We start from the raw sequence: 15,915 nt of genomic DNA, 5'->3' as shown, positions 1-15,915 counted from the left end.
GACACTGGATCGGCATTGACGGTCATGAATAAGAAAGATTACAGATGGTTATTCCAACATATTCCCCTACAGGATACGGAGATTATATTGAAAACATACACGGGGCAAAGAGTGTACCCCATCGGAAAAATAGAGGTAGAAGTGGTCCACAAGGGCGAAGAAAGCCAAGTAATGGACTTATATGTGCTACCCGAAGGAGGTCCACCACTACTAGGACGGGAGTGGATTAGGAAAATGAATATGGACTGGCACTCCTTGAAGGCACTAACGGTAGATTCCGGGGAAACAGATGTCAAACCTAAACGATTGTCCAGAATATTGGATGATGCTAAAGAGGTGTTCCAGCAGGGACTGAGAACACTGAGAGGAATTACGGCAAACATCAAGATTGATGAACATGCACAACCAAAATTTTTTAAAGCCAGACCGGTACCCTATGCAATACGACCTACTGTTGAAGCGGAACTGGAAGCACTAGAACGTTCAGGTGTACTGTCTAAGGTAGATTGGAGTGAGTGGGCTACGCCCATTGTTCCCGTTATGAAACGCCCTGCGAGCAACAAGCCAGGAGATCCAGGGAAGATTCGCATCTGTGGAGATTTCAAAATCACCGTTAATCCGGTGCTTCACACGGTGCAGTATCCGCTTCCACGGATTGAGGATATTTTCGCTTCATTGACTGGCGGGAAACACTTCACCAAGATAGACCTGGCGCAGGCGTACTTGCAGATGGAGGTTGAGGAAGAGTCACGCCAATACCTCACGATCAACACGCATCGAGGGTTGTACCGGTACAATAGGCTGGTTTTTGGAGTGGCATCGGCTCCAGCACTTTGGCAGAGGGCCATGGAGCAGGTATTACAGGGAATTCCAGGCACACAATGTTACCTGGACGATATTCTGATCACAGGTGATGGTGATGAACAACATCTCGTAAACTTGGAACTGGTGCTCAACAGACTGAAAGAGTATGGACTTAGAGTAAATCGGCAGAAATGTGAGTTCTTCCAGAAGCGGATCTCGTACTGTGGCCATGTCATTGACCGGGAGGGGCTTCATAAGTCTCCTGACAAGATTGAGGCAGTTGTAAAGGCTCCCGCTCCGGAGAATGTCTCTCAGTTGAGGTCATTTCTAGGATTAATTAACTATTACCATAAATTTCTGCCAAATCTATCCACGGTACTGCACCCATTAAACGCTCTTTTACAGAAAGGGGTACCATGGGAATGGGGCAAAAACTGTAAGAAGGCATTTCGCAAAAGCAAAGAATTGATCACCTCAGAGGAAGTGTTGGCTCACTTCAACCCGACACTGCCTATTCGGTTGGCTTGTGATGCTTCTCCATATGGTATTGGGGCAGTACTCTCACACAAGTTGCCAAATGGCACGGAAAGGCCAGTCGCGTTTGCATCCAGATCATTGACCTCCGCTGAGCGCAACTATGCGCAGATCGATAGGGAGGCTCTTAGCCTTGTATGGGGAGTGAAGAAGTTTAATCATTACCTGCAGGGCCAAAAATTCACACTTCTGACAGACCATCAACCGTTGGTATCCATTTTTAACCCTAAGAAGGGTGTTTCGGTGATGACAGCGCAGCGTCTCCAGAGATGGTCTCTTTTCCTAGGGGCACATCAATATCAACTAGAATTCAAAGGTACGAAACAGCATGGCAATGCTGATGGGCTGTCGCGCCTGCCACTACCTGAAGAAGAAGACACGACGAAAGTTGACCCTGTTGAGTTATTTCATTCGACCATCATCGAGTGTTTACCAGTCACCAATGCAAGGATTGAAAGAGAAACCAGGAACGACCCGACACTGTCCAGAGTCTACGAGGTGACAGTGAAAGGATGGCCAACACGGGGTGATCCTCTGTTACCGGCATTTTCGGCAAGGCGAGACCAGCTGTCCGTCTGCCATGGTACCTTGATGTACGGGACAAGAGTGATTATTCCTCCCAAGTTAAGGGAAAGAGTTTTAAACGAACTGCATGAAGGTCATCTGGGGGGAGTTAAAATGAAAAGTCTTGCTAGGGCTTACGTATGGTGGCCGGGTATTGACCAACAGATTGAGGAGTTAATGAAAAGCTGCGCTGGGTGCCAAAAAGTGCAAAATGCACCTCCGATAACACCGCTACACCCATGGGAATGGCCTTCAGCCCCATGGCAACGCGTACACATTGACTTTGCTGGTCCATTCATGGACTCCATGTTCCTAATCGCGGTGGACGCACATTCCAAATGGCCAGAAGTCATCAAGATGAATACCACTACTTCAGAAAAGACAATTGCGGTGTTAAGAACAATATTCGCAAGGAACGGATTACCAGAACAGATCTGTTCGGACAACGGACCACAGTTGTATCGGAAGAATTCCGACAATTCTTAAAGAAGAATGGAGTAAAACATTATACCTCTGCCCCATATCATCCGGCGACAAACGGGTTGGCTGAAAGATTTGTCCAGACATTCAAAAAGGCAATTAAGGCCATGAACGATGATCAGATTCCGCTGCAACACAAGGTCGACAAGTTCCTGATGTCATATCGAAACGCCGATCATGCAGTGACTAACCAAAGTCCTGCCATGATGTTTTATAACAGGAGGTTGCGGTCCAAGTTGGACTTGTTAAAACCAAATGTGCGGAGGGAAGTGGAAAACAAACAGTTTCGGCATATTAACAACAAGACCACTCGAACTTTCGACGTAGGACAACCAGTGTTGGCAAGGGGCTATGGAAACGAAAAATGGCAGTCCGGAACAATTCGGGCCAGACAAGGACCTCTGATGTACACAGTAGATATTGGTCATAATGTGATAAGGCGTCATGCGGATCAACTGGCGGAGTCGAGAGCAAAGGTCAAACCCATGGTTGTGACAGAGACAACTGTGGAAGACGTTAATGAACCTGAAGCATCTACCTCGGCAGGGAATGTACTTGATGATGATGACACCCAATATATTGGAAACCAAATAGAGGAGGCACCTCAACAACAAGAATCAGAGACTACTGAGAGGCATTATCCAAGCCGCATCAGAAAGCCTCCTGAGAGACTGAACCTTTGAACTGTTATACCTGAAGTTATATATGTATATATGTTATTATGTTATGTTAAATGGGGATATGGCTGTTAAGCTAAAAAGGGAGGATTGTGGTGTATGTAACCTGTTCCACCTTAAGAGAACTTAAGCCTGTTCCACCTTAAGAGATGTACTACTTTCTCTGGCTGCTGTATACGTAATACCGGTGGTGACCACACCGGTATATAAGCACTGTGTAGTAATATTGTATTCAGTATAGTCCGACCTCCAACCAGTAAAGACCTGTTCAATTTACTCTTGTAGTCTGTGTAGTAATTATCACTATAACACACAGACTTAACAGAAGAGGTCGCGGGTTTGGGAGGTGCTGCCGAAGAAGCCTTGGCGAGTTGCTGCAGTGCATCTTGTAGATGGTATGCACTGCAGCCACGGTGCGCCGGTGGTGGAGGGAGTGAATGTTTAAGGTGGTGGATGGAGTGCCAATCAAACGGGCTGCTTTGTCCTGGAAGGTGTCGAGCTTCTTGAGTGTTGTTGGAGCTGCACTCATCCAGACAAGTGGAGAGTATTCCATCACACTCCTGACTTCACCTGGGAATATAGATGAAGCACACAGGGGCAGAGGCCAGCGTAATGTGTCTCCACCCCTTTTCACTCCACTTTACTCTGGGAGATAGGTGTATGGTGGAGGAAAATCACTTCTCCCCGTGTGTCCATGAAGTAAATGTTTCAATAATCTCACACTACAAACAGCTGACCCTGCATTAAGATGTGGTTTTATTTGCAGTTACCACGTTGTCTGGAGATGTGGGAAAGGCACACACGGAACTGAGCAGGGGTCAGGCACAGGTGAAGAATGATGGTAAGTTATAAATAACTGACAAAGATCTCTTTCCGTTTCTTTCACAAGCATTTCTCTGTTTTATTCAGTCTGCACATCCTCCGAATTGTGGAGGTAAGATAAACTGTTAAATCTTACGTCTGTGTGCTCCTCCCAACAATTTTACCTGTTGTAAGTTCCCATGTCCGTATTTATAATGGGAATTGTCCCTTTAAACTTGTCTCAATGTAACGACACCCTGTAGAGGTGCTGCAGTGCCGCCACTGGCAGGAGGTTGTAATTGCAGCGTGACAAGTTTACTTAGGTAATTTACATTAGGAATTTATATTGAATATATAAAAATAAGAACTGAATGCGTGATTTTAAAATGTGGACTAAATTATGTCTCTAACTCCATTCCACTTCACCCAGAAACTCCACTTGTTCTGGACTTCCTGTGTGTGATGCCAGGGGAGATTGACCAGTACAATAAATATGAGCAACAGAGGGGTTTTAGTTCAATGTTATGGTTTTCTCAGGATATATTGTAATTCAGGGTGGTAAATGTACACACCTGTACAGCCCACGCATACATAAAGCTTGCTCATTATAGGAGTATATACACCACTGGTCAGTGCACTGGAACTCATTCATATAGGGATTCAGCAATACACAGCAAAGTAATGCATCCATTTATAAGTAAAACATCATACAGTCATTGCCCAGTACAATAGCATACACCATAGACAAGTACAGTGATGTATACCCAATGGCAATTAGGGTACAAACTAGCATTTATGCAGCGCCTTTCACGACCTCAGGACGTCCCAAAGCGCTTTACAACCAATGAAGTACTTCTGAAGTGTAGTCATTGTCGTAATGTAGGAAACGTGGCAGCCAATGTGCGCACAGCAAGGTCGCACAAATAGCAGTGTGATAAAAACCAGATCATCTGTTTTTAGTGCTGTTGGTTGAAGGATTAATATTGGCCCCAGGACACCAGGGATAACTCCCCTGCTCTTCTTCGAAATAGTGCCATGGGATCTTTTACATCCACCTGAGGGGGCAGACGGGGTCTCGGTTTAACATCTCATCTGAAAGACGGCCCCTCCGACAGTGCAGCACTCCCTCAGCACTGCACTGGAGTGTCAGCCTGGATTATGTGCTCAAGTCTCTGGAGTGGGGCTTGAACCCACAACCTTCTGACTCAGAAGCGAGAGTGCTGTCCACTGGGCCACAGATGACATCAGGGTAATATACACTGGTGATCGGTGCAGTAATACGATGTCCATAGGTCTGTCCTCGCCCCCTTTTACCCCCCTCCTGTGCTGCAGGTGCGAAATCAGGCTGGGTACGGTTTCATGGGCTGCCCCCCAGCCATGAGGCACCTCAACCATTCTTGGCCATTCTTCACATATGATCCTAGACACTGGGGCCGGCAGACTGTTCGACAATGGGCAGCATCACAGCTGAGCCGGTGCTGTCTTCACATGATCTGCACACAAGGGCACCCTCCAACAGGAGTCAGTGACCAGCCACAGCTGCTTTGAACTTCCTCTTGCCCTTGGATTGCAAGGCCAGTTGTTCCACCTCTGTTGACACCCAACTGACAGACTTTGACCTGGTCTGGAAGCCTGTGCTGCACATGGAGAAGTGGGATTCCCAACAGCCGTTGGTGCTTTGCTCCATTTTTAAGCGATGCCTCTCCCACATATTTCCAACAGTAACCAGGGCTGTCGGGCGATACCTGGTGTTAGAAGGTGGCACTAGTTTCCTTGTTATCTCTGGGCCTGTGTTGTTTCAGTATGGGCCAGCCTCAGACTATTGTAACAAAGAGACTGATGTTAACAGAGTCTGCAAAGTTAAACCTGAAAGTGTGATTAAAATGTCCTCACGCTACAATCCACACTAACGCTGCGTTTCATTTTTAGTCGCAAGGTTAGCTGATCAAACACGTAAATCACACAATGACTTCTGGACTGCGCTGGCAGAGGTGAAGGAGAACTGTGAGTGTTAATGACTGTGGAAGCTTTCGTTAGATCTCCTGCAGTATTTTCATACACTTTGTGAGTTAGTAAGTGAAGTGCATTACGCAATTCAGACACAATATTTTGCCGTGCGTGTCCCACAAAGCCCAGCCTCTGTCGTGGGTACCAAGGAGGTCCGCCTGGGAAGGGCTTCACATGGAGGCTGTGACACAGGCCTGTCCTCTCCTCACCTGCAGACTTGATCAACCCCCTGCAGGTGGGCATCAGTCACCCCGAGCCGCCACCTTTAGGCCATCACCTTCCTTTCAGCCTGGCACTCGAGATCTCTGCAGTACCAGCTGGCTTGTGAGGAGATCACAGACTCATTGAGCAAACTCAATGATTTCATCGCCTTAACCACTAACCGGGAGCACGTTAAGCCAACACAACTCTACAGGTCTGCCCAGCGGGCATTCCTGGAGCCCAAGAGCATTGATTCGACCCAGGATGCCAGCTGGGCATTGCTCACAATAGGGATGCCCACTCTGATTGGACATATTCCTGTCGGTTTCATCCCATGGCCTCCTGCCTCCAACCGCCCGCCCCGCCCAGTCCAGGAGGGTTGGTAACCCTAGCCCTCCATGAACCGTAAGGGATTTTAATCGATCAGTGTTCAGCTGCTGTGCAGCCCACCAGAGCGAGTGGATGCCAGTTTCCCCAAAGCGTTGTTTTAAACAATCGTCTGAGCCTCCGTTAAGGGACGGGAAAGGAAGAGTGAAAGGGAAAGCTCCAGGGAGATCAAAGCTACCCTCTGCAGCCCTGGCTCAGGACGTCCGAGGATAGGAGGAGAGCACAGGTACAACAAAGCTCATTAGGCAAGGCACTGTGATCTTATGGCACCATTTCAACCTTACAGTGCAGAATCCCACCAATAACTGCCGGCCCCGCACATGCTCCACAGCCTCTCACTTGTGAAGTCAGTTCTTGCAGTGATACATGTGAAACGCTCAAGTTATTGCTTCCCTCAGACACTAGAGGGTGGATTTTCCTGGGCACCAATGGTCCAGGCCCTGTCCCCGGCCATTAACTAGGGCTGCGGAAGGGGACACATGCAGTGAAGACTTGCCCGTCGGGCCTCACACCATCGGCAGGGGCAGGAGGCATGCGGACCCTGCTAGATAGGGGGAGGGATCTACAAAAAATAAAACCAGCCTAAATATAAACAAAACAGGAAAGGAGAGCATAGGAAAGAATAAAGTAAGGGAGGACATAGTTGGCCAGGGAATAAATAGAGTTAGGGAACAGGAGTGTAAAAAGATGTTTAAAAATAAAGTGAAAAGAACTGTTATTAAAATTGAGTTAAACTGTCTGTACAGCAATGCACACAGTGTCTAATAAAACAGGGGAGCTGGAGGCAATCATACATTGTGAGGAACCAGATATAGTAGGGATTACTGAGACATGGCTACAGAAAAATCAGGACTGGGAATTAAACATTGCAGGGTATAACATATTTAGAAAAGATAGAGTAGGAAAAAGGGGAGTTGGAGTAGCTGTACTTATTAGGGATAACATAATGGCAGTAAAAAAAAGTGATGCAGCAAGACAGAAATAGAATCCATATGGATAGAGATAAAAGATAATAAGGATCAATCTCACTAGTAGGTGTAGTCTACAGACCGCCTAATAGTGGAAAGGAGGTGGAGGAAGAAATTTGCAAACAAATTAGGGTAATGAGTAAAAAACATAGAATAATTGGGGATTTCAACTACCCCGATATTAATTGGACAGAAGAGGTAGGTAAAGGGGATACGGGAATGGAGTTCCTACACTGTGTACAGGACTCCTTTCTAACCAAATATGTAAAAAGCCCAACAAGGGAGGATTCGCTATTGGATCTAGTAATGGGGAATGAACCAGAGCAGATAAGAGAAGTAGAACATCTAGGCAATAGTGACCATAACATAATACACTTTAAGATAATAATTGAGAAGGACATAAGTATGATGAAGACCAGGTTAATAGATTGGAGAAAAGCTGATTTTGAGGAGCTGAGAATAGAACTTGGGAAAATAAAATGGATAACAATATTGGCAAACAACAATGTAGAACAGCAATGGGAAACATTTAAAATGGTGTTCAACAGAGTCCAGGAAAAATATATTCCACCAATAAAAAGAACAAACTAAACACTAATGAGACTCCATGGATGAATAAGGCCATAAGGGAAAAAGTTGAGGGTAAGGAAAGAGGCATACATTAAGTACTTGGAGAGCAGGGGAGAACATGATAAGGGAGAATATGAAGAGATTAGAAGAGAAGTCAAAACAATTAGGAAGGCAAAGAGGAACTATGAAATTAAATTATCAAGGAACATAAAACAAAATAGTAAAGTATTTTACAGGCACATCAATAAGTAAAGGAAGGTCAGGATGGGAATAGGGTCACTAAGGGATGGACAGGATAATACCACAGGCAGCGATAGAGAGATGGCAGAAATATTAAATAATTACTTTGCTTCAGTATTTACCAGGGAGATAAAACAGATGGACATGACATTGGATCATGAGATTAGTAATGAGATAAGTGCATTTAAAATAAAAAGAGGAGATATATTAAATAAACTAATCAAACTCAGAGGGAAAAACCCTTGGTCCAGATGGATTATATCCGTGCATTTTAAAATAATCTAGGGAAGAGATAGCAGAGGCATTACTACACATATTTAATAATTCATTAGAAAAAGGTGTAGTGCCAGAGGACTGGTGGATAGCTAACATAATAATATCTATATTTAAGAAGGGAGATAGAACATGTCCAGGGAACTATAGACCAGTCAGCTTAACATTGGTGGTGGGAAGAATAATGGAATCCCTATTAAAGGAGAAATAGACGAACATCTAGAAACCAAAAATATAATAATGAATAGTCAGCATGGATTTCAAAAGGGAAAGTCTTGCTTGACCAACCTTAATTAATTTTTCAAAGAGGTAACAGAGAGAGTAGACAAGGGTAATGCAGTAGATGTAATTTATCTAGATTTTCAAAAGACCTTCGATAAGGTACCACATAATAGACTAATGAAGGTCAGAGAATGTGGAGTCAGGTCAAGTAGCAGAATGGATAGCTAGTTGGCTTCAAGACAGAAAGCAGAGAATAGGGGTAAAGGGTAGCTACTCACAGTGGCAGAAGGTGGGTAGTGGTGTTCCACAAGGATCAGTGCTGGGACCACTGTTGTTCACAATTTATATTAACGATTTGGACTTTGGAATCAAAAACACAATTTCTAAATTTGCAGATGATACCAAATTGGGGGATAGTCAATACTGAGGAGGACTGCAACAAATCACAGGAGGACATTAATAAACTTGCAGAATGGGCATATAATTGGCAAATGAAGTTCAACACAGAGAAATGTGAGGTATTACATGTTGGTAGGAAGAATAGGGAGGTCTCTTATTACTTGGTGGGCGTGAGTCCAGGTGGGGTTGAGGAGCAAAGGGATCTCGGAGTACAAATACACAAATCACTAAAAGTAGCGACACAGGTTAACAAGGCCATAAAAAAGCAAACCAGGCACCAGGGTTTATTTCTAGAGGGATTGAATTGAAAAGTAGTGAAGTTATGCTAAACTTGTATCGAACCTTGGGTAGACCACACTTTGGAGTACTGTGTACAATTCTGGTTGCCATATTATAAAAAGGATATAGAGGCACTGGAGAGGGTGCAGAGAGGATTTACAACGATGATACCAGAAATACGAGAGTATACCTATCAGGAAAGGATAAACAGGCTGGGTCTCTTTTCTCTTGAAATATGAAGACTGAGGGGTGGCCTAATAGAGGTCTTTAAAATTATGAAAGGTTTTGATAGAGTGGATATAGAGAGAATGGCCCAGAACTTGGTGTCGGGGGCTTGCCGCGCGTGCAAGCCCCCGATCTGCACTCACCCTGCGCGCTGACATCTGAAGCCCGGGCCTGCTTGCATTTCCTGTCACAGGCCCGGTTCCGATGTCAGCGCGCAGTGCTTACCTGATCCAGCGGCGTAGTTAGTGCGATGTGCCGGCTGGGATCAGGTGAGCACTGTGCAACCAATCAGGGGAGGGGAAGGTTCATTCATGAGTTTGAGAGTAAGAACTGTCAAACTCATGAAAACTACGGGGGCCCAAAACACTATTTAAACTTTAAATAAAAATTTAAAAAACATCCCAATCATTAAATTAAGTATAAATAAGTTTTTAAAAAAATTTAAACAATAATTTTTTTTTTTGAAAAAAATAAATTTTTAATAAAAAGGGTCTAAAACTAAACTTACCTTATTGTAGATTCTTCAAAATAATAAACCTGTGGGAAAAAAAATTCTAAACTGCAATAAAACACCACTTACCTGTAAAAATAAATACTTACGTGTGCTTTTTACAAGCGTAAAGACCAGAGGCCTTTACACATGCGCAAATCCCCCAAAACAGAGGAAATCCAAGACGCACGCGCTGCCCCCTACTGCGCACGTGCTAGCCTCTTCACCTCTTGGGTTAGAGGAGAGGAAATGCCGGTTTTCAGCGCATGCGCTGTGCATGCTGAAAACCGGCATTTCCTCCGGCCAGACGCGTGAGTACCCCTTCCGTACTCACACGTTTGGGGAGGAATTACTGCCCCATTGTTTCCACTTGTGGGGAAGAGCATAACTAGAGTCCATCAATATAAGATAGTCACCAAGAAATCCAATAGGGAATTCAGAAGAAACTTCTTTACCCAGAGAGTGGTGAGAATGTGGAACTCGCTACCACAGGGAGTGGTTGAAGTGAATACTATAGATGCATTTAAGGGGAGGTTAGATAAGCATATGAGGGAGAAGGGAATAGAGGGTTATGCTGATAGATTTAGATGAGGAAAGGCGGGAGGAGACTCGAGTGAAGCATAAATGCCGGCATGGACTGGTTGGGCCGAATGGCCTGTTTCTCTGCCGTATATCCAATGTAATCCTATGTAAAACAGTAGGCAGCAGGACAGGCCGACAGTGCAGATGTCTCTGGTGCTAGCCTAGAAAGAGCCTGGTGAGACCGTGCCTACATGCTGATGGAGAAAGCCTCGGCTGCCTGAATACATCCTGGGGTGGGAGCGAAAGCAAAATTTAGCACCAGCTGGTGGGAGTCCAGGAGCAGGCCATAGAGCATCATGTTTCACTGGGCACACCTACACTGGGGCAATGGAGCCCCAAAATAATGAGGGAGGAGACCAGGGGGGAGAAATTGGGTGGAGCCACAAACGGGGCGCCAAGCTCGCCTGGGCGCCGGATTTAGCGCAGCGTTCGGAGCAGCTGCGACCACTGGAAATTCAGCTTGAACGCCCCAAGAGGGACACGGGGCAAGGCTCGAGGCGCTCCGCGTCCCTCTTAGGGCGTTGAAACTGAATATCGCAGCGCAACGTGCCGCAGCGAAGGCGCGCTGTGGTACTGCAGGCCTTCCTCCCATTCTTAAGGGGGAGGGGCCTGCTGCAGCGCGATCGGAGATTGCGAGTGCCGGCAAAAGAGCCCGGCACCGAGGAGAAGTGCCGGGCTCTCGGAAAACAGCCGGCATTGCCGCGGGGGGAGAGCAGGAGGCCGGGGACGGAGGTGCTGGCAGGCGGCCGCCGAAAAAAACGGCCGCCCCGCACCTCCACCTTAATTTGCGCCACTGCCACCACAGGTAGGCCCCGTGAACCGGGCGCCATTTGCGAACGGCGCTACAGAGGCAGTCGCTGCCAAATATCGAGATCGGGGCGGTAGCGGGGTGCTGCGCACACCGATGACGTCATCGGAGCCGGCGCAGCGCAACAGGTTAACGCCGCCATTAGCGCCCCACCTAAATATCGCGGAAGGCGTGGCCAGTGGCGCTAAAGCCACTGAGTGCCCTCTTTAGGCGCTAACTGGTGACGCAGTCCACCGAATTTCTAGGCCCAGGCCATATCACTATAGCAATGGTCCTACAGCTGATGTAGGGGTAGGTAGGCCCAGATCCAGCTCTTCGGAGAAGCCCCAGAATGATGGGGTAACGTAAATGGTGCACAGACCCAGTGAAAGCCCTTTTCCGTGACCTTTGCACCTGGAAGAAATGGGTGCACCCCAGGGGCGAGGGTCTGTGTGCAATCAACAGCTCGAGTGGCTTCTTTCTGATGTGCTTTGGGCAGGGCTGGGAGTAACACGGTCCTTCTTCACTCATTAAAATTCTTGGCCTCACTCTCTGCTCTGCTGTCAACTGAAATTCCCAGCTCAGTTCTGTTGCCAAAGCTTCCATGCCAGGCACGTCATTCCCCCTCAACAGCTTTGCCTTGAATCCCAGTTTGTTCAAGACTTGAATAGGATGTGGATATCTCAGGAGGCTGATGGACCAGATCCCTCACAGTCCCTGACATCGGGAGAGAAATTCCACTCAGGGCCGTCTATACGTGCCTGAAGAACGCGGAATCAGGAGTTGGAAACCGCGGTGGGGACTCCTCGGCTGTCCCCTGGATGCCCAAGTCCCGCCTGATGCCATATTCAGACAGGCTTGTAAATCATAGAATGATACAACACAGAAGGAGGCCATTCGGCCCATTGTGCATGTGTCAGCTCTTTGAAAGAGCTCTCCAATTAGTCCCACTCTCCTGCTCTTTCCCCTTCAAGTATTTCTCCAATTCGCTTTTGAAAGTTACGATAGAATCTGCTTCCAACGCCCTTTCATGCAGTGTAATCCAGATCACAACTCGTAGCGTAAAAAAAGTTCTCCGCATCTCCCCCCTGGTTCTTTTACCAATTATCTTAAATCTGTGTCCTCTGGTTACCGACTTGCCTGTCACTGGAAACAGTTTCTCCCTCTCTAATCTATCAAAACCCGTCATTATTTTGAACACCTCTATTTAACTCTCCCCTTAACCTTCTCTGCCCTAAGGAGAACAATCCCAGCTTCTCCAGTCTCTCCACGTAACTGAAGTCCCTCATCCCTGGTACCATTCTAGTAAATCTCCTCTGCACCCTCTCCAAGGCCTTGACATCCTTCCCAAAGTGTGGTGCCCAGAATTGGACACAATGCGCCAGTTGGGGCTGAACTAGTGTTTTATAAAGGTTCAGCATTAATAGGCAGGCTGCTTTACCAGGAAAACAGGGTTCCTCGCCAGTTCTAGAACCCCTCCTGGGCTCACCCCCCTGGGCCATTCCCCGTGCCCCCCAGGACCTATCTGTGGGCCGCTCCCTTCTTAGACTCACCCCCCCCCCCTTGGCCATTCCCCGTGCCCCCCAGGACCTATCTGTGGGCCAACCGCTTCCTTTTCACCATGGACGTACAATCCCTCTACACCTCCATCCCCCACCCGGATGGCCTGAGGGCGCTCCGCTTCTTCCTTGAACAGAGGCCCGACCAGTCCCCATCCACCACTACCCACCTCCGCCTGGCTGAACTTGTTCTCACATTGAACAACTTCTCCTTTAACTCCACTCATTTCCTCCAAATCAAAGGTGTTGCCATGGGTACCCGCATGGGTCCTAGCTATGCCTGCCTTTTCGTGGGCTATGTGGAACAATCTTTGTTCCAGTCCTACTCGGGTCCCCTCCCTCACCTCTTTTTCCGATACATTGATGACTGTATCGGTGCCGTTTCCTGCTCTCGCCCCGAACTTGACAATTTCATTCACTTTGCCTCCAATTTCCACCCTTCCCTCACCTTCACATGGTCCATCTCTGACTCTTCCCTTCCCTTCCTCGACTTCTCCATCTCCATCTCTGGGGATAGGTTATCGACCAATATTCACTACAAGCCCACTGACTCCCACAGCTACCTGGACTACACTTCCTCCCACCCCGCTTCCTGTAAGGACTCTATTCCATTCTCCCAGTTTCTCCGTCTCTGCCGTATCTGCTCCGACGATGCCACCTTCCACACCAGTGCTTCAGACATGTCTTCCTTTTTCCGCAACCGAGGATTCCCCTCTACCGTGGTTGACACTGCCCTCGACCGTGTCAGTTCTATCTCCCGCACTTCTGCCCTCACCCCTGCCCCTCCCTCCCGGAACCACGATAGGGTTCCCCTTGTCCTCACCTTTCACCCCACCAGCCTCCACATTCAACGGATCATCCTCCGGCATTTCCGCTACCTCCAAAGTGATCCCACCACCAAACGTATTTTCCCCTCCCCTCCACTTTCAGCATTCCGCAGGGACCGCTCCCTCCGAGACACCCTAGTCCACTCCTCTATCACCCCAAACAGCCCTTCCTCTTCGCCTGGCACCTTCCCGTGCAAGCGGAGGAGATGTAACACCTGCCCCTATACCTCCCCCCTTCCCACTGTCCAGGGCCCCAAACACCCCTTCCAGGTGAAACAGCGATTTACTTGTACTTCTCGCAATCTAGTATACTGTATTCGCTGCTCACGATGCGGTCTCCTCTACATTGGGGAGACCAAACGCAGATTGGGTGACCGCTTTGCGGAACACCTCCGTTCAGTCCGTAAGGGTGACCCCGAGCTTCCAGTCGCCTGTCATTTTAATTCACCGCTCCATTCCCACTCGGACCTCACCGTCCTTGGCCTCTTGTATTGTTCCACGGAAGCTCAACGTAAACTCGAGGAACAGCACCTCATCTTCCGATTAGGCACTCTGCAGCCTTCCGGACTCAATATCGAGTTCAACAATTTCAGATCATAACCTCGGCCCCTATTTCATTTTTTCTTGTAATTCTTCCACTCCTTTTCCCCCCCCGCCTTTCCTTTTGTTTCACTCTCACACCTGGCAGCTATCTCTTGCCCTGCCAGTACACTTTACACCTAATCTCAGCCTATTACCATCTCGTCTAGCTTCTAATCTCTTTTACTTCTTTTGGTTCTTTTATTCTTTTGTCCGATCGCAGCCCTGCCTTCGATCTAGTTTCTTTTCTTTACAGTTTTGAAGAAGGGTTCGACCCGAAACGTCAACTCAAATTTCTCTCCACGGATGTTGCCTGACCTGCTGAGTTTTTCCAGCATTTTCTGTTGTTATTCCTATCTGTGGGCCGCTCCCTTCCTGGGCTCACCCCCCTTTGGCCATTCCCCATGACCCCCCAGGACCTATCTGTGGGCCGCTCCCCTCCTGGGCTCACCTCCCCCCTCAGCTACACCCTCCCCCCGCAACCCCCCCCGCCCCCAAGATCTACCAGCGGCCAGAAATCGGCCTGACCAGCGACCAGCGATTGGCATCAGTACGCCTATTTGGTGCTCGCAGCCCGCTGCTTCGATTCAGACGCGGCCCAGTGCCACATTTCCCTCGGGGCCTTAGGCTGGCACTGGCCGGCACAAAGAACAATTGCCCTCCCAACTCACCACCAGAATCGGGCGCCAGTCACAGTCATCACCATCTTGTCATTGACTCTTACCTCCAGACTCGCTCCTTCTCACACAATCATTTTATATATTCCGAGCACCACAATGGTTACTGCTTCTCAGAACATTCCTCCCCAGTTCCCTTCCAATCTCCTTACACCTTCTCCCACTCCAATCCACTTGGTGCGATTTGGTCCAGCCTTAAATATTATAATGTTCCTCAATCTTCCAGTTCTACTTGATTTGTGTCATTATTCACCAATCCAGGTGCAATCTCAGATGGGTCTTGGGGTGACACCACCAGTAGGAGAGGGAAATTGCATGTAAGTCAAATTTAAAGGGAATGGAACTATTAAAGGGTAGTGTCACAGGGAGGGGAATAAAAATTTAGAAAGCTTTTGGAGAATGCTAAAGGGCCTCTCACCCATCAGCGATCTTTGCCAAGGCTGAAGGAGCAGATCACGAAGAAGTGGGAGGCCAGCATGAAGAGGATGGGACCACCCCCCACCCAACCCCGGTACAGGCATGAGTGTCTGGACAAGTGAGTGCACAGCTCAGCATCGCCCCTCCTCCTCAATGGCTGTTGAAGTTGAGGCGGTTCTACATCAGACAATCACAAGGAGCGTTCCCTCTGTGCCGGTCCCTTCATCATCCCAGGGGTCAGCCCTGCACCAATCCTGCAAGAAGGTGCGAGACCACAGTTGACCGTTACTGTCCCTGCACACGTGCAAGGTCCGAGCTGCACGTTAGCCATTGGTGTCCTGGCAGCAGGGGGCAGAGCTGGGCATC

At 47.9% G+C, this 15,915-nt stretch overlaps 1 protein-coding gene across 2 annotated transcripts in view; it reads left to right on the top strand.

Moving 5' to 3' along the window:
- Nucleotides 1–15,915, top strand: part of LOC147097560 (uncharacterized) — a 114,811-nt gene that overhangs the window by 88,831 nt on the left and 10,065 nt on the right. For both annotated transcript variants that reach the window (XM_085971514.1, XM_085971512.1), the window contains exons 7-8: nt 3,826–3,900; nt 5,790–5,864. In XM_085971514.1, coding sequence (XP_085827640.1) covers nt 3,826–3,900; nt 5,790–5,864 — 150 coding nt within the window. The remainder of the gene's footprint in view (nt 1–3,825; nt 3,901–5,789; nt 5,865–15,915) is intronic.

Source organism: Somniosus microcephalus, chromosome 31 (genome assembly GCF_052327205.1).
Source record: "Somniosus microcephalus isolate GS21.2 chromosome 31, FLI_Smic_1.0, whole genome shotgun sequence".
In the NCBI taxonomy this organism is placed as follows: domain Eukaryota; kingdom Metazoa; phylum Chordata; class Chondrichthyes; order Squaliformes; family Somniosidae; genus Somniosus; species Somniosus microcephalus.
This window is presented reverse-complemented; position numbering and strand designations above follow the sequence as displayed.